Source organism: Styela clava, chromosome 14 (genome assembly GCF_964204865.1).
Source record: "Styela clava chromosome 14, kaStyClav1.hap1.2, whole genome shotgun sequence".
In the NCBI taxonomy this organism is placed as follows: Eukaryota; Metazoa; Chordata; class Ascidiacea; order Stolidobranchia; family Styelidae; genus Styela; species Styela clava.
Genome location: NC_135263.1, coordinates 3,794,761 through 3,819,736, shown reverse-complemented (window position 1 = coordinate 3,819,736; position 24,976 = coordinate 3,794,761). Strand labels below are relative to the sequence as shown.

General features: G+C 37.2%; 1 protein-coding gene across 1 annotated transcript; it reads right to left on the bottom strand.

The window, feature by feature from the left end:
• Positions 1-16,695: 16,695 nt before the first annotated feature.
• Positions 16,696-23,985, bottom strand: LOC120341083 (uncharacterized). Its single transcript, XM_078120132.1, has 8 exons — positions 23,899-23,985; positions 22,658-22,731; positions 22,563-22,578; positions 21,921-22,241; positions 21,432-21,536; positions 21,123-21,227; positions 20,321-20,535; positions 16,696-19,212 (listed from the first exon to the last, which is right to left on the bottom strand). The coding sequence occupies exons 1-8, from the start codon at positions 23,948-23,950 to the stop codon at positions 19,018-19,020; spliced, it is 1,083 nt and encodes a 360-aa protein (XP_077976258.1). The 5' UTR covers positions 23,951-23,985; the 3' UTR covers positions 16,696-19,017.
• Positions 23,986-24,976: the final 991 nt, after the last annotated feature.

Below are 24,976 nucleotides of genomic sequence, written 5' to 3'. Positions count from 1 at the left end.
GTCTGTGACTATGAATTCTACTAGGCAACGGGTAATCTCTTCCCCTCTATTTTTTGAAAAATATACAATCTTAATGCGTCAGTAATTTTAACTTGTTTGGGTGGAGGCCAACTCGCCATGGACCACTCGTCATGCGACGGCGGTTAACGGGTATGCCTGCAACTGCACGAAAGCTCTTCTTGGGAGATGGAAAGGTGGCTCTTTCACTTACAACTTCAATGGCGAGGATAAATCTATTAAATTAAATGTGTTTGGTTGGAATACTGTGCAAGGGATAACAAAGTGATAAGAAAACGTGCTCATATACCGGTACCGAAAGGCATACCGGTACCGTACGGTACTCGACAGTCGACACGCAAAAGATTTCTCAACTTATCATTTTCATCTAAGCATGCTAAATATATCACTATATTAATTGATTGTGTGAGCACTAAATGAACAGTATACAATCTAACCTAGTTAGTTACAAAGTTTTATTTCGCTACCGGTAGTCTCATTTTATTTATTCTAAACAGCCGTTGGATGCGAGTGTTCGATATTTGGACTAGAATTCTAGCGTTTGACTTTAGCGTACTGTAGACTCCGAACCTTTTGCTCGGTGCAAACAATAATACTTTGATACGATCTTAGTTGAACCTTGCAAAATACCTCCCCAGTTCCACACTGTCAAACAATCTGAATTACTTTGAAACTTATATTGAAAAGGTTCCACAGCACTTTAAATGTTAATAGCAGCAAATCCAGAAATAATGACAGTAAATATATAGGTAATTTGCAGGTGTAGATAACGTCTTGAGAACAAATACGAAACGTCCACACCGGGGTAATGGGTAACTAGTACCGTAACGGGTAATGGGTACCCTAACGGGGTTTTACAAAAGTGAACAAATTAAATCACAATTAAGATAAATAACTTAATTGCAAATAACTAACAATAAGGGACATTCAGTGGAGCTATAATTCCTATTCAATCATAAACATATAACTAGTCTGAATTAGAGATGTATCGGGTATCGGCAATATCGGCCATTTTTTCGGTATCGGTTAGAATAAGGCCGATATTTCCGATATATTTACCTTTTTTATATGGTCCAGAATGTTTTAAAAAATAAGTTGGAATACTACTTTCCAATTTATTTTTTGTCTGGAGAGATCGTGAGCTATGGGCCATACATGTCCGGACCCCGCGAGGAAATAGGATTCACCTGTTTGTAGGTATTTATCAGCCAAACTAGCTCAATCAATTTGACTATTTTCGCTGTCGAATTTTTATATTGACATTTTTAATATTACATTGTAATTATGAAGAAATATATCAACAAAAAGCAACTACGTGCCCAGTTTTAAATGATACAGTGGAATTGGAGTCATTATTAACGGCACATGCACTTTTGTCACGGCTATAAATTCCGGCTGTTTGTCGTCAAGTGCGACTGACATTCAGTCCGTCGACAGCGATAAACTAAATTTCGACACAATTATCAGTCTACCAGGTATTAATTTTAATTTTGTTTAAACACAATTTCTTTATAGATGTTTTGACATGTATGGTGGCCCATCGTTGTCACGCGTAAAATTTAAAAAAAAAATGAAAAAATAAAATGAAAAAGCGAAAATAAAAAAATACTTGTGAAAAAACATAAAAATAATTGAAAAAAAAATAAATGAAAAAAAAAAATTATTAAAAAAAAAAAATTTAAAAAAAAAAATTGGATAAAAAGAAAATAAAAAGGTTGACAACGATGGTCCGCCTCGTGGCCCATCGTTGTCACGCGTTTTTATTTTTAGAAAATTTGATGCTGCTTGGGACCAACGTTGTCAGGCATAATCCTACACGCACGAATGTGTTTCCTGGGTTTCTAACTCACTACTGATTTTCATGAGCAATATTCAATAAATTCAACATGAAAATGTTCTATGAATTCTCCATGCTACAAGTTCAACCACAAGCAATATATTTATAATAATGATAAGAGAATACAGAATTGAATACGAAAATTTGTTTTTACGTGTAGAAGGTAATTTAATTGGAAAATGCTGCTTAACTGCTCAGTTGTCTGGACACTCGTGCGATGCCGGTACGGTACCGTCTGACCGTACCGGTACCCATGCAATCACTCATGAAAGAATGGGAGATACGGATAGTCTCGTAGAATATAGACTACTGAAACACTCTCTGCGCCTGCCCCATACCGTACAGCCGTAACGTACCGATCCAGACAAATGATAAATCGCCCGTGCTCAACCATTTATTTCAATCCATACCTCGATCCTAGTAGAATATAGTGAGTCGAGGTATGGATTGAAATAAATGGTTGAGCACGGGCGATTTATCATTTGTCTGGATCGGTACGTTACGGCTGTACGGTATGGGGCAGGCGCAGAGAGTGTTTCAGTAGTCTATATTCTACGAGACTATCCGTATCTCCCATTCTTTCATGAGTGATTGCATGGGTACCGGTACGGTCAGACGGTACCGTACCGGCATCGCACGAGTGTCCAGACAACTGAGCAGTTAAGCAGCATTTTCCAATTAAATTACCTTCTACACGTAAAAACGAATTTTCGTATTCAATTCTATATTCTCTTATCATTATTATAAATATATTGCTTGTGGTTGAACTTGTAGCATGGAGAATTCATAGAATATTTTCATGTTGAATATATTGAATATTGCTCATGAAAATCAGTAGTGAGTTAGAAACCCAGGAAACACATTCGTGCGTGTAGGATTATGCCTGACAACGTTGGTCCCAAGCAGCATCAAATTTTCTAAAAATAAAAACGCGTGACAACGATGGGCCACGAGGCGGACCATCGTTGTCAACCTTTTTATTTTCTTTTTATCCAATTTTTTTTTTAAATTTTTTTTTTTTTAATAATTTTTTTTTTCATTTATTTTTTTTTCAATTATTTTTATGTTTTTTCACAACTATTTTTTTATTTTCGCTTTTTCATTTTATTTTTTCATTTTTTTTTTTTAATTTTACGCGTGACAGCGATGGGCCACCATAGACATGACCGCCAAGACTAGATTGTCTCAAAATATATGATAGCAATTGTGAAATATTATAAAATAGTAAAGTAAAAAAACATCCTCGAAGGTTGAAGGTAGGCCTTCTACTTGTCGATGCTGATTGTTATTCTTTCATGGTGGCTTTGTTTTATTGCGGCGACGATTACGAATAACCACAAAATAAAATATTTGTAAAATGCTTTTAATTTGAACGTAGGACGGTGGCGCTAGAATGTGTGGGCGATATTCGATATTCTTTTAACCCGTTTCTTTTAACCATTGTTTTAACCCGTCTGCCCTACACAGCACACTTAATTAAGGTAATAATTACATGGTATCGGTAATATCGTTATTTTTGTAGTAACGGCGTATCGGTATCGGCGTTTTAAGCTGGTATCGGTATCGGCGAAAAAAGTGGTATCGGTACATCTCTAGTCTGAATTAGAGATGTACCGATACCCCTTTTTTCCGCCGATACCGATCCGATACCAGTTTAAAAGGCCGATACCGATACGCCGATACTAAAAAATGCCGATATTACCGATATTCCGATACCATGTAATTATTACCTTAATTAAGTGTGCTGTGTAGGGCAGACGGGTTAAAACAATGCTTAAAAGAAACGGGTTAAAAGAATATCGAATATCGCCCACACATTCTAGCGCCACCGTCCTACGTTCAAATTAAAAGCATTTTACAAATATTTTATTTTGTGGTTATTCGTAATCGTCGCCGCAATAAAACAAAGCCACCATGAAAGAATAACAATCAGCATCGACAAGTAGAAGGCCTACCTTCAACCTTCGAGGATGTTTTTTTACTTTACTATTTTATAATATTTCACAATTGCTATCATATATTTTGAGACAATCTAGTCTTGGCGGTCATGTCAAAACATCTATAAAGAAATTGTGTTTAAACAAAATTAAAATTAATACCTGGTAGACTGATAATTGTGTCGAAATTTAGTTTATCGCTGTCGACGGACTAAATGTCAGTCGCACTTGACGACAAACAGCCGGAATTTATAGCCGTGACAAAAGTGCATGTGCCGTTAATAATGACTCCAATTCCACTGTATCATTTAAAACTGGGCACGTAGTTGCTTTTTGTTGATATATTTTTTCATAATTACAATGTAATATTAAAAATGTCAATATAAAAATTCGACAGCGAAAATAGTCAAATTGATTGAGCTAGTTTGGCTGATAAATAGCTACAAACAGGTGAATCCTATTTCCTCGCGGAGGTCCGGACATGTATGGCCCATAGCTTACGATCTCCCCAGACAAAAAATAAATTGAAAAGTAGTATTCCAACTTATTTTTTAAAACATTCTGGACCATATCAAAAAGGTAAATATATCGGAAATATCGGCCTTATTCTAACCGATACCGATACATGGCCGATACCGAAAAAATGGCCGATATTGCCATAATCTAGGAATTACAGTTACAAACGACACACACGTCTCGATAATCAAAGATGCTCGCCAACTTCGGCAAGTCTAGAAACGCGTCGATGTGACATCACAAAGGGGTACACGTAAATAAATTGAGCAACGCGATTGCGACACTATAATGTAAATAACTTGATTACGAAATGAAATTTGATTATTAGCAGTCCGTAACAGCGAGAGAGAGAGAGGGCTAACTCGCCATGTCTATTTTCTTTATATTTGTTGATCGAGAGAGAGAGAGGGCTAACTCGTCATGTCTATTTTCTTTATATTTGTTGATCGACATCGCGACTTCGAGAGGGCTAACTCGTCATGTCTATTTTCTTTATATTTGTTGATCGACATCGCGACTTCGAGAGAGAGAGAGGGCTAACTCGCCATGTCTATTTTCTTTATATTTGTTGATCAACATCGCGACAGAGAGAGAGGGCTAACTCGCCATGTCTATTTTCTTTATATTTTATATTATATTTTATTTGTAGATCGACACCGCGACTTCGAGAGAGGGAGAAAGGCCCCCTAAAGTAGTTTATACAACTTCATCGCCCACCTGTACTACAAAAAAATATAAAGTCAGAAACGAAAATATTACAGACCAAATAAGAAGACAAATCATAGTTTATAGTGTTTTTTAATGAGATGGATGAGCTTGGTGTTCTTCAGCGAGTTTTTTATTATATCTAAAATTACCCCGTTTACTGATGGAAAGGTGATTTCGTTGTTTTAATAGCAATAGTAGCACGGCTGAAAACCCCCTTTTTACAATATAATAGGTCGGAAATGAAAGAACCCAGGGTTCTACCTTCTCAAAAACCGCCGTGTACTCTTGCCTTATAGCATTTCACTTCCAAATTCACCCCATTTCACATTAAAAATAATAAAACCAAAGTTAATTTTCCCAACCTTTTAATAATGATTTTCGTACATCTCATTCATTCGTACAGCCTGATGACCTGCACCAAAAAACTTCGGAAAAATTCATCCCCGATTCCTCATCCTATCACGGCCTCCAGTCCGATCACCAGTCCATAATTAACCAGCCATTTGTTTTTGGATTCATAGACTCGGATGTGGAAGAAGCCGTGACTGACTATCGGTTACGGCCCAGGGGTCGGCAAATTTTATGTCGCTCGCAGGACAAAATTCAGGGTTGCTAGTATTTTGCGGGTCGCATATATTTTTCGAAAGTTAAAAACGGAACAGCGCGCAAAAACTGCGACAATTCGTGAACTCAACTCAGTCGTCTTATTAAAAAAATATTACAAGGACATTTAATGTGACACTGTCTTGTTGCTGCATCACGCTGGAAAGCTTTACGACGCCAAGATTGAAACATTTCCTAAATGGGCATCACCAAACCCACTTCTTTGCTTGTTCTTTGTAATGTTCATTTTCGAAAATAACGGTTTGCACAAATACGTACTTTCAAACATCGAAGTGAATATTTCCGCATGATTTGTGAAATTTTGATAAATATTTTCTTTAAGAAGATACATTCTTACAAAAATTAAGCAGTGATCAATCTCTCGAATAGGACATGAATTTTATTTCCTTATTGCTTTGCAATATATTCGAATATTTACTGCGCTATTGAACCCCTGCACTCAGCATCATCTTTTCTTCGTGTTTCCATTTGTCTAATTATAATTAAATTGTAGGCTCGTTAAACGAGTGGCTGTTCACTAAATTGTTAGGATATAGTAGAATTCAGTATAAACGTGTCTCACGATAAATTCTGTTACGTAAAAAAATGTAATTTACTCCTCGAGCGTAGATTATAAACAAAAAAAATTTCATCGTCAAAACCGCCGTTTGGATATTTCCCCGGGCATAGACTTCCTTGTTTACTTCGTGACATTGGCCAATCAGCAGGATGCAAAAAACGTAACAATGCCCCCTTTCGCATCCGCTCAGACAGATTTTCAGGCGTGGTCGTGAACATTACCTCATTTTCGCGTTTTTGAATTATATTCGTTAGTTTTTAGTTGTTTTCCGGAAATTTGAATATAAATCAAATAAGTCAATGATTACTTTGTCTTTCTATGAGTTTCAGTTTAAATACAGCAATAAAAAATTAGTGTAGCGAAGACGAGACCAAAAATCTTTTCGCGTGTGATAATCGCCCACGTGATTCAAGCCTGCGAATGCACACAGAGTACAGAATTAAGTGCGCCGAACAGATTCAGATTCAGATAATTTATTTCTATCATGCAAGAATTAACACAAAATTTAAAGCACGAAAAATTGACAAACGTGTATAATGACAATCGTAAAAAATTAAATATACACATCAGAATTCATACAAGTGAGAGATTCGTAGCAATAGATAAGGAGTCGCGAAAGACTGTGACAGTCATCGAGTCAGCGACACCTGTGGGCTGGAGATTTAGAGGGAATGACAAAAAAAAAATTAAAAAAACATAAAACAGGTTTCGAACATAAAACAGGTTTCGCAAAATCGCCCCCTTAGACTTTTTCGCCCCCCTCTGTATCGTTTTCGCCCACTGGGGGGCGATATCGCCCACTTTGGGAATCACTGATATAGACAATGTTTCAGCCTTTCTACCTATTACCTTTTTACCCAAATTTTGTTCATTTATTTTTCAATGTTAGTAGAAAGCTTTTTCTTATTTTGGTATCTCTTATCTTGCGTTCGTATCAATAAGATAAAACACAGAAAATATAGGTGTGAGTTCGGAGATAAAGGATTAAAGATAACAGCGGCTCAGTTTCATCCACTTATCTAACAACTAGTTATCTTCGACCTATCTACGATTTTACGCCTGCCCAGATAGTATTATCACTGAGATTAAGCGTAATTTATCTCCGGTCTTACGCCTTACCATAGCCAAGCACTATAAATGTGGCAATGTCAACGGATACAATACCACAGTTCTTAAACTGATTCTGCGAATTGTTATTACGACTTCTATTTTCTACGATCTTCAACCTCAAAGCAACGATGAATTCAACAAATGTCTACAACGAATGCATTTCTACTGTCACCAGCAGGCAAGAAGGTCTGATCTGAGACATTTGTGTTCGGTGGTTTCACCGTAAATGGAACAACAGTAGGAATGTCCAGGCCACAATACAGATTGCTGAAAAGTCGAGATGTCACTTTTGACTGGAAATGTCTAGGCTGCTACACAAAAGTAAGTATAGAAAATTCCAAGTCAAAAAATTATATTGATCTTGTTTCTTTGCAGGCGGTAGAAAAAATATAATACTCTTGTTTCTTTGCAGGCGGAAGATCAACAACAACAGCGGAATGATTCTGCGATTTATCTGGTCCCGTCGACAGACATTCCACGACCCACTGATTATTACGACTCTGAATTAGAGATGTACCGATACCACTTTTTTCGCCGATACTACAAAAATGCCGATATTACCGATATTCCGATATCGATACCATGTAATTATTACCCTAATTAAGTGTGCTGTGTAGGGCAGACGGGTTAAAACAATGGTCTTTGAGCGTTATTCATAGTACACATTATTTCAGATCGAAAAAAGAGTTAACTGATTAAGGTACATCGTACAGTGAAGCTAGTAATCTCGGTGTTCAATTAGAAAAATCATAAGCCGGGATGTCCAATTCGAATTTATTGTTAACATCGCGACCTTCGAATATCGTTATTCGTGTTCAAAAGAATATCGCCCACACATTCTAGCGCCATCGTCCTACGTTCAAATTAAAAGCATACAAATATTTTATTTTGTGGTTATTCGTAATCGTCGCCGCAATAAAACAAAGCCACCATGAAAGAAAACAATGAGCATAGACAAGTAAAAGGCCTACCTTCAACCTTCGAGGATGTTTTTTTACTTTACTATTTTATAATATTTCACAATTGCTATTATATATTTTAAGACAATCTAGTCTAGGTCATGTCAAAATATCTATAAAGAAATTGTGTTTAAACAAAATTAATACCTGGTAGACTGATAATTGTGTCGAAATTTAGTTTATCGCTGTCGACGGACTAAATGGCAGTCGTACTTGACGACAAACAGCCGGAATTTATAGCCGTGCCAAAAGTGCATGTGCCGTTAATAATGACTCCAATTTCACTGTATCATTTAAAACTGGGCACGTAGTTGCTTTTTGTTGATATATTTCTTCATAATTACAATGTAATATTAAAATGTCAATATAAAAATTCGACAGCGAAAATAGTCAAATTGATTGAGCTAGTTTGGCTGATAAATAGCTACAAACAGGTGAATCCTATTTCCTCTCGGGGATGGGGACATGTATGGCTCATAGCTCACGATCTCTCCAGACAAAAAATAAATTGGAAAGTAGTATTCCAACTTATTTTTTAAAACATTCTGGACCATATCAAAAAGGTAAATATATCGGAAATATCGGCCTTATTCTAACCGATGCCGATACCGAAAAAATGGCCGATATTACCGATACATCGGTACATCTCTACTTTGAATGCTCGGATATTAGCACAATACCCATGGTAACTATGCTCTCTCATTACTCATTTAGATCCTAGCAGTGTTTTGCACCTAGTCTATATGTCAACTTGTTGCTCTTTTTTACAGGCAGAAGGAATTTTTAAATTTCCCGTCGGATGTTCAGGGGTGGTGGAGTCATCCATAGAGGCTTCTGTTCATAGAGGCATATCGGAAACTACGTAGAACTACGTAGTGGAAGGGGACCTGAGTCAAAGAAAACACCCCAAGTTCTATGAGAGGTACGGGACACACTCCTACACTGTGCTCCGCGCTAATCTCAACGGAAGTGGTGACTTACAGAGAATGGCATGTGAATCAGTTCAACAAATAATTGTAATGTTTTTAATTAATTTTTTCTATCTACAGTTACCTGGAGGTGTTCCGTGCGGAGGAAGGAAAATGTATGCCCGCCCGGCGTTTATCAAACAGAAGATGATTTCAGTCGGAATGATTTGGACCATACCCACGAACCTAGCCCAAACGAACGACCCCACGTCCTTCTCAAAAGGGCGGTTTCGAAGCGCGGGTTGGAAAATCCATACACGGCATGTGGGGTCAATAATTACGAAAGCGGCAAGGCGAGACATGGCCAACCCGCCTTCTATAAGATTCACAAATGTAATTATCTTTGTAATTAATCGACTAATTTCATTAGTAATTTTCAGTGTACTTAATTTTTTTTTCTACCTTTCCCTTTCAGGAAGGAACATTGAAGAGGTTCTACAATAAAAAAAGACAGGGAAACAGACCCACAGATCCATCAGACATTGATGAGTTGAAAATAGATTATTTTATTTACCTATTGATTTTTTATTAGAAGATATCAGAATCAGGGGCGCGTCACCTTTTGTTCGCAACCCAAAAGCAATTGAAAATTTTGGCAAATGCAAAAGTTTGGTACATCGACGGTACTTTTGATGTTGTTAGAGACCCGTATTATCAACTCTTTTCAATTCACGCATTTGTTCGAAGTGGTGAATGCACCAAACAACTGCCCGTCGTTTTTGTTTTAATGTCTGAAACCTATGGGCAAGGGGAAGAAATTCACTTGGCTAACACAGACAGTCCCCGAACTCGTAAAATAACAAAAATAAGAAAAATCGGAATAAAAATATGCTCCGACCCTAACCTGGTACACATACTACGGAAGTACCGAGTTCATAACACTATGCGAGAGAACGTCCCAAACTATTCAAAGCATGTTTCCCGAAACCGAAATGCGTTAGTTTTGCCATTGTTTATATCGTTAATGACAGAAAGTTAATTAACCCAATGTCCGGTTTGATGAAGGTGCCTATTCTATGATTACAAAATTCGATTTTGTGAATCGTGCCAAAATCCGTTTCAACATTGTTTATGTGCGAATTCTCAATTCAATGTCACCGTTATATTATTATAGATACGTAAAGAATTCCCTTTGTGAACCAATAAGCAGTGTTGGGTGCAAGTCAACACCAAATCTTCGGTTAAACTTCGAGTACTGAGCCGAAATGAGTCATTGCACTCCAATGTTGGGTCGAGCGACTGTCGTTTCATTTAGCTGACTCAAGTCACTTCGAGTACAGTATTTGGAAAGGATAACTAGGGTAGATTTGATAACTACCCAACCCGACGCTACCCAACACTGCCATCAAGTGATCAGGCTATTTTCGAGTTACCACGCACGTATCTTCCTTAAATATATTTTCAAATTCTGTTTTATTTAGACGGAGTTTGTGTTAGAAAACTGGTCAAAGGCAAGTTGGTTCCAGTGGAAAATTGTTAGGTATGCAGTGTTAACTCCAGTAGGTTTATGTGTGTCATGAACTGGTAGTCAGATTTACCTAGAAGTTGTTGATATACAGAGTCACTTTAATTTCAAGTAAATTTTAGCATTTAATTCAAGACTCTTTCCTAACTTGTGGCATGCAATACTAATTTGGATGCCTCAGCCCAGTGGTTCCCAACCTGGGGGCCGCGACCCCCAGAGGGGTCGAGGATGGGTTTCTAGGGGGGTCGCGAAGGCCTTGCAAAACAGTACAAAACTTTAGGTTAAATATTGTCAATAGAACACGAAGAAGTCTGGAATGAGATATTCCCCCTAGCTGTCGTGAGACCCCAGAATGTCGCTTCTTGTTTGGAAACCAAACAAGCGGCGCGAGACGTTTATGGCATGTGAACCATTGTGACGTCACACGAACGCGTCTGCATTTTCGCGCACCGTAATGAGGAAAACACGCGGGCTTCGAAGCAATGCTGTGGAACGCCGGGATTTCGATACCAAGTTGTCTACTGCAGGGGAGGCTATGTTGTTTCATCGTGAAGATTATCATACATCCTGCAACAACGTTATATTCCCGTTATTTTATTTACAATGGCGAAGAAGCGACAATATGAAAATGAAGTTATGAAATATGAAAGCGGCTTTTCTTCATATAAAAACAAAGGCAAGAAATCGAATGAAAGTCGAGGATGATATGAGACTAGATTTATCAAAAACTAAACCCCGATTTACGCAGTTAGCTACGCGGTTTCAATGCCAGCCGTCGCAGATATGCAGGTTGATGAAAAATTAAATTACACAATATTCACTTTACCAAGTGCAGTTTCAAGAATTTTTTTGCGTCTGAAGCTGCCGCAAAACCATGGTCGCTGTGGCCAAACCATTGAAGTTTAGCCAAACCCACGGCGATTGACTTTTTAGCTGCCACAAACCAATGGCAAGATGCCGGTACCACAGCAAATTGAAAACCAAAGGCGGGTAAAACTTTGCTGCCGTAATCATGCCATGTCGGCTGTAGTGGCAAGGCTGCCCCTGATGGGATAAATATTGGATACAGTAAAAAAAATTCTTATGGATACAGTTTTGAAAGATTTGGGGTTAGGTTTCAGGTTTAAGTAGATATAATTCCGCATGACAAACTAAAATCTGGTACACGCATTTGTGAATATACCGGCAATAGCGTCATAACCACGGCAAAAGGTGTCATCGGCTCGTTCGTGGCAGCAGCTGCCATGAAGTGGAAATGAACTGCGCCTCCACTTTGCCACTTATTTTATTGATAAGTATAGAAAGTGAGACGGGGTCGGCGAGGTATGTGTAATCCACCAAAGGAGGTCGCGAGCCAAAAAAGGTTGGAAACCCCTGCGGCTTAGCCGAATCAGAATGATTCATGCTACCCCGAATTTATAGTAGATTCTTAGCAGACTGTAGTGAGAAATAGTCTGTGTCTCAAATTATTCTCAATATTACATTCCTCCCCTTTTGCGTAAAACGTATCAACACAGCAAAGGGTGACTAACTTGAACCTACTTAAATTTTGTTATTGGACACGTAGTGGACATAACGATCGTTTCAATATTATGTTGTTCTTGTTGTTATTTGACACAGAATAACACACCTAATGGAAATATTAAAAAACCGCTTTTCTCTTCGAATACTGGACCAATTGCTTTGAAATTTTCAGTGGTTGAAGATAAAATTTATTTTATTTATTTAAATATACCTGTTAGCTCTGTGAGATTTGTTTTTGTTTGCTATTACGTCATTAAACGTTCTGCGGACATCGGACGCCATTTTGTGTCCTACTGTACTGCTTCGCTTGGTGTGAATATATTTGTAGACTGTGATCTGACGGTACGGTACACCGTACTGTACTGCGAACAGACGTGTCCATATATTTGGGCGTAGCTTTCTTGTTGTTGCAGAATAATGACGGTTCTGGTGAGTTTTTCGTCTATTCTTCAATTAATTCAATTAATTATATTACTAAAATTATATAACAAAAAAATATTGCAGGCTTTTTGCCCTACTATTGAGCCCGCTCCTCAATGATCTTGGTCTCCTATTTAGTGTGTAATTTCTTGATATCTATTCTGTTAACTGCCAATGACAAATTCATGCCTACAGTCCAATGCCCATAAATACACTTATTGTTACCATGCCATTTTACATGCCTCAACTGGGATCCAAACTTAATTGGCATCCTACTGATTACTTTCATTATGGGCAGTCAAGCCTAATGTTGTATTTGTTTTTACTATTTATAATGCTTCGGTAACAGTGATCCAGGTCAATTGTTTTTATCCTTTTGATTAACTTAATTTTTTTTTTAAATTTTCCTAGTCTACTTCTATGGTATGATACTCACTTCATTGTGTTGTATTAATACTGCTGAATATTTCGATGTATATTTTCCTCATGTCTATACAATTCCCGTATGTGAATCTTTGACTCCAGCATCAAAACACTTGTTAGTCCAGGTCAACATTTTAGCTTTTACACTACTAGCTTGTTTCTGCCTCAAAGTGTCAATATTTTGTTATTTCCATACTTGATTGGTACGGTATTCTATACTTTTACAATTTGCGTACTCTTAACATCCAGTTTTATTTCAATCTGGACACTTATATGCACACAATCGACTTGTGTTGCACTTTACCGTAGCCGAACTATTTACCTGCCATGACCACACTGCAAGTCTGTTTGGTTCACTTAATAATTTCCATGGTTACCTAGACTGTGGTGCATGGAGTCGATTTTCTTATTTTTAAACGGCGATTGCTTGGTTTTTACCGGGTCGCCTTGACGCATCGATTGCGTTTCTTTATTTATTTATCAAGTAATATATTTTGTTCGATTTAATTATATTTATCACGTTTTTGTTAGACTTCCCCGAGGGTGCCGCCGCTCGATAACCAGAATTGGTTTTCGGCGTCTCCTTTCACCCTGGAATGCGGTCTTTTATATTTTCTTTATTTGTGTATGTAAAATTCGTACTTTCAGCTTGGTGAAGAAATAAATTACTGACTGACTGACTGATAATGATATGGCAGTCGTCACCGTATTTCCAAATTTTCCCCTAAGCTTGGGGTTGAAATTTTGAACTCTACGGAATTGGAATTTTAGACTTCCCAGAGCTGGAGTCAAATTTTTTCCTAATCTCGAGTCAAAATCAAAATTTTCGTCGACATAGATTTTAAAATCGAAGACTTCTTCGAGTTGGTAGCTTAACCAGGGCTTCCCAAACTTGACTTTGTCTCAACCCCTTCCAATGTATTAACATTTTTCGCACATTAAAATTTGGTGCTCCAGTAGTATGGGTACCAGGTTAGGGTTAGGCCATAATTTTATTTCGATTTTTCTTATTTTAGTTCTATTACGAGTTCGGGGAATGTCTGTGTCGGCCAAGTGAGTATATCCCCTGCCCATAGACTTCCGTCCCTTAACACAATTTGATGTAGGCGAACAAAATTAGTTACCTCCATATTGGTAAACACACTTCTGGCGGGCCAAAAATTTTGCTGTTTTTATTTCACGCTCACATTTTTATATGACATGTTGTAAATATATATCTCTAAGCACCCCTTTCTTGTTTTAGATATTATCAGAATGATTGAACGGAAGATGAAGCGGGTAAGATTGGCATTTAGACACTTGCTCTAGTAACCAATCAATCAATTTGGTTTATTACAACAGTTCTATCATTCATCTATATTGGTGTAAACCAGTGGTTTCCAAACAGGCTGGTACAGCCCAGAAGTTCGCAAGTTTACATCCAAATCCGAAAGTCTACACTCTACTCTAGATTACCCTCTAAAATTTGGTAACCACAGGTCTAGATTATTGATACGTATATATATTGAGTAAATGTAATCTAATACCTAGTAGGTTTGCCAATAATATTGAACTTGTTGCACTGCATCGATCATTGTGTTTACTAGAACTGTATTAGGTTTGCTTCTATATATATTTATGGGCAAGACATAAAACAATCAAATTAATGCACATACGATAGGATTTACATATTCAGTACCATTATATTTTATAAACTTACCTTTCTGGCTCTGATGTGTGAATTTTCGTTGTCAGTTTAGGGACGCAGAGAACAGGCTAGTGGGTAGAATGCTGGTTTCCTCACTTGCAATAGGATTCACAATTCACATATTTATCCCGGGTGAAAAAAAGACGATGCGACGGCTAAATCATATGACGAACCACGACCTCTCGTCTGGTTAGCAGTCCATGTCGGGAATACATTTGTCAATCGGCAATTTGTTTATACGTTTGTTTGCTCAAAGCAGCGTCATTATGTGCAGTTATTTAAAATTCGAGAAAGTAGAAGAAACAAAATAATTAATAGCGACAAAATCAGATATACCGTTCGTACCTGTAGACTGGGTACCGGTGAGCATTTCAACCTATCGTTTTCCGAACACTAAGAAATCACTGAGCTAGAGCTATCATATAGCTAACAAACGGCCATAAACAATAAAATCGCTTAATTTATTGACATACATCTCAGAAAAATGTCCCCTTTTGTATAATTCCAAATGCTTCGGAGCCATTGGAACCCAAACGAGGAACGTCACCTACGACTCCACGCAAGCAATTTGCCAACGCAACAATTGGAAATTAGCAAATATTTATGATATCACACATTATCGTTTGCTGCAAACTTACATTTGCTCAGAGCCTACTTTCCGGAAGTCAATGAGCTTATATACCGGAATGACCTATTAGGTATTCTACTATACTTTAGTTTAGTAACAGATAATACCGTTGAAGTTATACACCATAAAACGCGGTATCGCTATCTTAAAATATTATATTAGGTTTTTTATTTTGTTGGGTCTTATTTATCCAGTATTGGGCACAAATACATGTTTATCAATACAGCCTAGTTTGAGGTAATGTCGCGACAAGCGAGCGCATTTTCGATATTTCATTTCAGCAAATGACGTTTAAGATCCGAAATACTACCTGGGTTTGGCTGAGGAGTGGTTGGCTTACGCATTTTTGATCTTATTAGGTGTACAAAATATAGTTATAGTCGTACAAAAAGCGTACGCGAATTAGGTCAGTGTTTCCCAAACTATTGGTTGCGAACCAAAGCAGCGTCGTCTGAAAATTTTCCTGGGTCGCTTGCTTTTTCAATCGAAACTTATTGATTTTATATCTTAATTGTATTCGGCAAATAAGTGTTGCTCAATAGCAATTACACATATGGGAAGTATCGCAGTTTTATTTTGCTTGAGTAAAGCCACGCTATGGCTTCAAAACTCCCTGTTGGCAAATAAGCTAGGGCTTCTCAATTTGAAGTAATTTCTAGTAAAATAAATGTTATATAAAAATGAATATTTTATTTTAGGAATTCAATTTTCTGCCTCAAAAGCACTACATGTCGTTTAGTATTAGAGAATATTCAATTGGGTCGCGAGGTTTTACAAAATTTATTTTTTGAAAAATTTGTGTCGCTTGAAAAAAAGGTTGTTATGCTTTGCCGAGATGGCTAATGAAAAACGATTTGATTGGTTGATTGATTGTGAACCACTTGTTCAAGTAAAGAGTCCTGAGATCGAAGTTCATAGGAATTGGAGAAGTCGCATTTTTAATTTTTCGGTGTCGAAATCTGAAGTTTATATTGTCTAATTTATGGATGAAAGGTTTATTTGCAACAAAGAACATATATATTTACAGGCCCTGCTATGAGCCTGTTAAAATTTTTAAAATGAATTGAGATTTTTTTGTTTTCTTTGAATATGTGTATGTATGCTTCGTATTCTCAGTTTGATGAAGAAATAAATGACTGATTACAATACTGATGACGATCCATCACCAAAGAAGCACATGTAAACAAACAATTATTACGTAACAACAAGTAATGACATGGCTGAATGCAGTGAAGAAATTAGACAAACAATCACAATGAGGATGATGTGTACTTGTACCAATTTGTCTTCGACTAATATAAGAGGGAAGGGTGCTCCCGAAGTATGCGAACCAAGATGGCGGACATCGGAACGTAACATGGGTAACAGGTTAGAGTTAGGCGATAATTTTTTTTCAAATTTTCCATATTTTAGTCCTATTATCAGTTCGAAGACTAGCCAAAAGCCTCCCGTAGTATTTATACCTAAAATTATGGCCTAACCCTAACCTAGTACACATATTACATTCCGATGTCCGCCATCTTGGTTCGCATACTTCGGGAGCCCCTGAGGAAAGTGCAATCAAAAATGCCCGCGTAGGAAATACCGTTCTCTGATTTTTATAAACCGCTACTATGCTTTTCTAGTATCCAGGAAGAATTTCTAATATTTTGAAAAAATTGCCGGTGGGTTTGGTGATGAAACGATGTATGGAACTTAGTGTATCCGGGGGATTTCGGGCTTTAGTAACTTCTTAGGCATAAATGATTGCTTACATGACAGTAAACCAAACTCTCTCGTGATTGGTCAACGATGTGAATCCGCATCATCGTCATAGCAACGATTTCGCGCTTATCTGGTCGTTATTCATTGATTTGTATAAACTATTGCAAAGCCTGTCTAATATCTACAAACTGTATTTAATGATGCACTTGGTATAATACATTGATATTTAATTAAAACAAGGAAAATTGATTTTGCTTCATATTCATCACTGTTGAAATATTCACTGGCACTTCACATGAAATAAAAACTTGAAGATATCCCAGTAATTTTACTGTTAAATATCCACAACTTTACGATTAAACAGCTATGTTCTAAAAAAAGTTGAAAATGAGAAAAAAAAATGAAAATAACAGAAATTAAAGCAAAAAGCTGATGGCAAAATCGTAATAAATCTGAATCGGAAATTACTGTTCACCATGATATGTGCAATCAAAAATGCGAGCATAGGAAACGGCGCGCCCACCGTTTGAGAACTACTGCTGTATACCATATACCCTATCTCACAACCATGCTTGTCTAATATCTAAAACGGTATTCAGAAATGCACTTGGTATATTATATTGACATTCAATTATAACAAAGAAAAATTTATTTTGCTGATTATTTATCACTGTCGGAATATTCTCAGATTTCTGAAGTGGAATAAAAGAACTTGGTGATAACATTAAGTTTACTGCGATATATCAGTAATTACACTGTTAAATACCCACAGTTTTACTGTTAAACAGTTTCAAAATATGATTGAGAACATTGTGTAAACTCAATGGGAAATTAAAAATTGACAAAGCAAAAGCCAACACAAAGGGATCAGGTCTCAATTACCTTTTGAATGCACTCATACCCAATGGCCTCATGTAAATCAGCATAAGTTTGTATTAGGTTGTGCTCTGAATAATTACTGTAATTATAGTCAGTAGCCGCCGACTAATACTACGATTTGTTTGGTCAAGGGTATGCAACCTGCGGCCCGCGGGCCAAATTTGGCATTCATAGAAAATTTGTGAAGACCGCGGTGCCATTTTGAGTGATGTGCGGCCCGCGAAACGAATTTTCAATTTAATTTGGTTCGTGCGAGTAATTCCGATCCCTTTGGGTTGCGAAGCCTATACCTGAGTCCAATTAATTATTTATGCTAATGACTTTACAGTTCCTTAACAGTTAGCTTGTGCGAAGCAAATAACGCATATGTTACAAGATCAATAACCAACATTTTCGTGCATGCAACTACTGGAAAGTCTTGGTTAAAAGAAGGTGCGGCCCGTGGTTTCATCCAGTTATTTCTGCCTGGCCCTGCTGTATTGAAGGTTGCACACCTCTGTGTTAGAGTACATGTTTTTGAGTAAGTAGTTCCCATAAACAGCCGCATAGGCAACAGTTGATCAAGGAGCAAGTGGGCAGTTGAGTTCGAATTATCTTGTGCTCTGTATACTTTAATGATAGTTCGAATTCAACAGTAGACCAACGTTTCCGGAAAATTCGCAGCAAGAAATTTCGCCGTAGGAAATCTCGCCGAAAGAAATTTCGCCGCTGGAAATCTCGCCTCAAAAGAAAATTCGCCACATGAAAAATCGTGAACAGGTATTTAAAGTACCTTTTTATTCAAAAAAGGTTCGTCATTTAAGAGCTTACCCTAACCGTTAGGGTTTCGGTTTTTATCACAAATACTTGTTTTACAGCAAAATGCTCTTGCAACTTTTTTCCTATGCGGCGGAATTTCCTAGGGCGAAATTACCTAGAATCGTCGACCAATAGCAGGGTTAGTTAGATTTTATTTAGTATTGGCCACAAATATAGTAAAGTAGTTGGATAATTATTTACAAATTCACGAGTCTGGGGTTGATAAGTAACTTGAATATATCCGCAGTTCAGTTCAGGTCGTTTCACAGATGGCACCGTGGAATGAACGAGAGGGTGGATAATTGAAAATCCCTTGATTGTCTTCTGGATCTTTAGCTACTTCAAAAGCAACATTTGTGTACGAAACATCGTGAGATAGAAAACTCGGAAGCCCTATTCCTAATGCTGGAAATTTGTATTCGACAGATGATGACCCAAGGATATTATTCTGTTAGAATAAATTGCGCATTTTTACATAATATAATGTAGGCTTCAAAGTGGAATAGCTTACTGATGCCAGCCTAAGGGCAATATATAGTTTTATCGTCGCTCCAGAAGTATGTGCACCAAGATGGCCCACCTCCTGATATTCCTAACCTGGTACACATACTATGTTCAGGTTAAGCGCCATCTTGATGCACATACTACGGGAGCAACGTTTCATCTTGGTAACATGTACACTAGTCATATCAATAAGTATATCACAAGTAAGTACATTTATAATAGAGATGTATCGGTATCGGCCAAATTTTCGGTATCGGTAGTGTATCGGTATCGGCTAAATTTAGATCGATATTTCCGATATATTTAGCTTCTCAATATGATCCAGAATGTTTTAAAAGAGAGTTGGAATACCGTTCTTAAAATTATTTTTTGCTTGGATAGATCGTGAACTATGAGCCATGCACGTCCCCCGCTAGTAGAAACGGGAATCGGATTCTGACCTGTTTCTAGACATTTATTTATTTTACCACCAACAGTAGCCAAATCCTATTATTTTTCATAATTGAACACCGAGATTACTAGCGCCAGTACTCAATGCATCTGAATCAATTAACGCATTTGGATCCCAAACATCTACTTCTTAATATATATATATATATGTGTGTGGTGTTTCTCTTATTTGATCCGAAATAATGTGCACTGTTAATAATGATCAAACTTTAAACCGTCTGCAAACTTGAGGTAATAATTACATCGGAATATCGGTCGTAATCGGCGTCGGTATCGGCTTTGTTAGCTGGTATCGGTGTCGGCGACAAAAGTTGTATCGGTATATCTCTAACTCATACATCGCCACTATCATAAATCATTGGGGAATCATTTTAAAGTAAAATTGATGATGCTACAATTTTTACTTTATTAATTCTCGAGATATCTCGTACTAACCATACCAAGATAATAATATAAATTGGCGAGAGATTGAAAGCAATTTAAATTGGAGGAATAAACAAGGAAGGCAAGACAGCAAAAACTGTTAGTATATTACTATCATATCCCTTTTGCAGTTTAGGGCCTTAATTAAAACATATAGCGTATGAGTAAATTTTACTTACTTTGTAGGTGAGACCAGTCCAAACATTGACCCATGTCAACCCACTGGGGATCTTTGAGCGCACAAAATCTAGAATCATGTTGAAATGATCAAGGTCATAAATATTTGCCAGTTTATCGTTCCCACAAAGATGTTTTGCATCTTTAAACGAAACGTTCTTTTTACCAAACACGAAAATATTAAAGCATTTCGAATCGTAAGTGACGTCACAGTTTCCTGAAAACAAAATATTTAGTGTTTTAGATATTCACTGTTCAGAGTCAAATTCCTGGTCAGTGGCGAAGCTAGCCCAAAATTTTGAAGGGAGGGGGCGGGGTTGTATAACGACGTAGTACAACCCTTACTTGTGCCTTTTGCTCCGAACACAGACTAATAAAAAGCAGCCTCTGATATCTAATAATATCTTGAAGGATATCTCTACAGACTCATACTTCGCTGTTGACGTTATCCCAGGCATTTAAACGGGCATTTTTATCTATCTCGGTTGCTTTGTTTGGTGAGAGGAATATTGATTGCAAGCCTGGAAAAGTCAGTTTTGAGTGAGTGAGGCTTTCAAGAATAGAGTAAAATGGAGTTGAAAAGGCGTATTTATCTCTCACTGCAAATGCCTAAATTTTGACGTATTGCTACCCCAAATCTACTAATTTTATTGTTCACATCCAGGCAGTAATATAAGACCACACAATAAATATGAGCAAATTGTTGTCTTTGTGCCAAGTAAAGAATAATAATCAAGTGAAATATATTATAGCCTTGTTTGCCTCTCTCCGTTTGTCTGTTTACCGAATACAAAATAAAATTACTTTGTTCAATTATGGCGTCCTGGGTTGTTGCCTCCGCCTTGGTTGAATCTGTCGTCCCAACATTAGTTGTAGTTTTCTTTTGTTCGTCAGTAATCATCTCGTTCTCTGCGATGAAAGTAAGTTTGTTTCCTATATTTATGGGAACCCTGCTTCAATTATTAGATGTAAAGTAGTTATATGAATTCATATGGGGGCGGTGACCCTCGAAAAGTCGGTTGTTATTTCCAAATATTTATTTATATTGCCAAATATAATTGTCAAGTGTCTCTTTCTATTTCTGTTGTCTACTGAATTAATGATTAAAATTACTTGGTTCAGTTGTGGCATCCTGGGTTGTTGCCTCTGCCTCGGTAGAATCTGTAGTCACCACATTGGTTGTAGTTTCCTCTTGCTCGTTAGTTATCATCTCAGTCACTACAACAGAAGAGAGTTTGTTTTATATATTCGTCTGGTTTGTTTTATTAGATTTATATTCGTTAATAAGTCAGAAGTTATTTTTCCCTGCGGGACATAAATGTATTCAACAGTTCAATGGAAATTCCATTCTGTAACTTCAGAAACCTGGCATAAGACGCTGATCAAAATTGAAGGAAACTTCTGAAATATATATTTATATTCTTTTGCAATGTAGGGGTTTTGTTTTTGTGCGTGGCATTATTTTAGGTGCAAAGTTTGAATCCGAATTTTTGCTAACCCGTAGTTGAGTTTTTGAGTAGAATAGAGTCGGATTCGCGCGAAACTCTTCTACAATTCTTCATTTCTAATTTACCGGGACCAAAATATTTTACGATTTATCACCTGTGCTATGATCTCCCAGTGGTGTATTAGACTCAAATGTAGAGGGCGCTATGGAGGTCACGGATCTAGTGTTAAATTCAGTCATTACGTCATCCATTGTGTAGTCAGGGATGTCACCAGTGGTTGGCAAAGCAACTGTAGTTGCTACATTTTCCTTGCTAGTGGCGATGGCGCGATCAGTTGTGGAAGTTATGTCGGAATTGGTGATTTTGGTTGAGTGAATTCGGCCGTTAACATTGATCTGAGTTGAGATGGTGATTTCGGCATCTGGGTTTTTCATCAAAACTGATTCTAGTTTTTTCGTCAGTTTGTCTCTCAGCTCTGAAATAATAGATAAGACTCGACACTGAACAGTTTAACGTGAGAGACTCAGTAGCTAGCCGACCGGGATAAATATGTAAATCCTATCATATTTTCCTTATTTTAGTTCATTACGAGTTCAGGGGCTGTATGTGTTATCCAAGTGAATATACCCCCTAACCATAGTAATCAGTCCCTTTATACAACTTTATGTAAAGTAGGCGAACAAAATTAATTACCTCTATATTGGTACACACACTTCTGGAGCGCCGATTTATCATATCCATTAATTTAGTTACTATGCCATATTCTCTCAGATTTCTAAAATAACCAGTTACTCACCTTCCTCACTTGATGCCTGTAAATGAAATGAAACAGATTTTAGTTTTGGGGAAGGGTTAACAATAAAATGATCACGCGTTCGGGACGTGACTCACCGTAATTGTCTCTTGCTCGTCACAAGAATCACTGACTGACTCAGATCCGAGTTGAATGTTCATGGAGATATCGACTGTGAAATATAATTGAAACTTTTAATGAACTGAAGTTAAACAAAGTATTTACCAGCGCGTGATGCTCCACCATAATTCTATGTGGGTTTCACCATCTCTTTGCGATTCAGTAGTTCTCATAAATTTGCTAATGGATGAGTCTATTTAATGAACCAAAGCTGAATTAATCAACGCGCTTTCGTGATTTTAAATGTTTCAGTATCTCTTGGAACTAATTAAAGAGAAAAGCGATTTTTTTTAAATTTTTTCACTAGGTGTTTAAGTAGTCGCCGTAATTTTTCTCAGAGATGAGTCTCTTCTACTTCTGAGTGAGTGCACGCAACATTGTTTTCAACACATTTACTCAAAAAAAAAAACTGTTGTAAAGATTTGCGTCAGATTTAAATTAATTCTGATGTACCTGTTATACAAAACTATCTTGAATTTTCTTCTAATGCTATGAAGTCGCAAAAATATCCTACAGTATTCTAAATATATCCCGTCTTAAGGTTGCAAAAAAATAAAACCATGGATTGGTAAAAATTTTACTCCAACTACATGAAAATCAACCACCGATACTTTAAAAAAATGCTCGAGTCCACATCCCTGATTTTCCTCTAAAAGCCCGTGTTGGATAGAAGCCCCTAAACCGCGAATCAAATCTGGTCACGGCTCTACCGAGGGTTAGATCGAGTCGATCACTGAGCAAAGGCGATTAGTTAAGTGCGAGTCATTTTATTTTTCTCAAGTCTTTCCGCGTCTTCGATAAATTGTAACTCCAGTCAAGGTAATGTCGCTTATCTCCCCAACACTGATAGAAGTATTTCTCAATTCATATATGCTATTTCAATTTTCTTTCGAAAAATAACACTAGGGCTTATTTTGGGGGATGTCTCTTATTTTCATTTAGCAAAAACAAAATGGAGAATTACGATATTTTCAATTAAACAAAATATAAAAATCGATATTCATTTACTTATGAATGACACGTTTTCCCCTCTCACACCTTTTAGAATAACCATTTAAAACGTGTCGGAGATATTCCTTACTATCAACTAGGTCTTGTTTGGGGAGGTCTTATATTGAATTCATTTTAAAATTCAGAATAGGTCTTATCTTCAAGGAAACAAGGAATCTTGCTTAAATCCAACGAAAATCCAAGAAACAAAATATAAGGAAAGTTTCACCTGCAAATGCGCCTCCCAAGCAGACAAGCCAAATGAAGGTTGATGAAAACATTGTAGGCTTCGACGTATCCCAATCCTCGCTTCCAAAAAGCTAAAATGGCAAATAGATCGCATGCACCTGAACTTATAGCATGAACTTCTTCCCATTTTTGTTATAATTTTAGATTTTTGTTATAACACATGCACATACAACCAGGGTTGGGCCACATGCAAACAGGTAAATCATCTTTGGCCCAACTATTCTAATTACTATTAATTTCAATATGCGTGATGCACATTATTCTGAGCAAAAAACTCGGAATACGGAAGTTGCATTATACTTTCTCGGGCCAAAAGTCATTAGGCCCATGACGCGACCAAACACACCTTTGCGGATAATTATCTATGATCGAGGTTGGTACCCGGATAAGCAGGTTCTTTATCATCGTGAAAACTATGGAGGAGACATATTTTAAATCTAAAATGCGATGCACTATTTTGCACAAAAACTGTAAACAAGGAAATTGCTTTAGTCTTTCCAGCGCACGGTGATACACCTCAAACACACCACCGCAAAAAACAATATGATTGGTTGATTTGCTCACACATGACCTGCTATCCAATTTATATATTTCATGGTTGGTTAATTAAGGCAAAACTCGGGTTATTGAAAAATTGGGAAATTAGCATAATGTGGATCAAGCATATACGAGTGTGATAGATCAAATCCTATGCTCTGAATTGGAATCCAGAGCTCCAAACGATTCTGAATGGGTCAAATCGGGTAAGCAATGCCGAACCAGAAAGATCGCGGTCCGTCTAATTTTACCAGTGGTTCACAAACGGTGGTGGGGCGCGGGCGGCGTAGACATTTTTTTAGGGGGCGTGAAGCTAATTAAAATAAAAAATATTTGTTAGATTTGATATCGCCCGCCTTATTTTGGATATTTACATTTCTTTATTGTTTAGAGGCTGTGATTTCATCAACGTGTTTTTGAATAAAGCATAGTTTTGCCTTACTAATAGTTATTTGTTTGCATCTCGAACGCTTGGGACAGATTGCATTGCTACACTTTTGCCGCTGATTCCCAAGAAATTT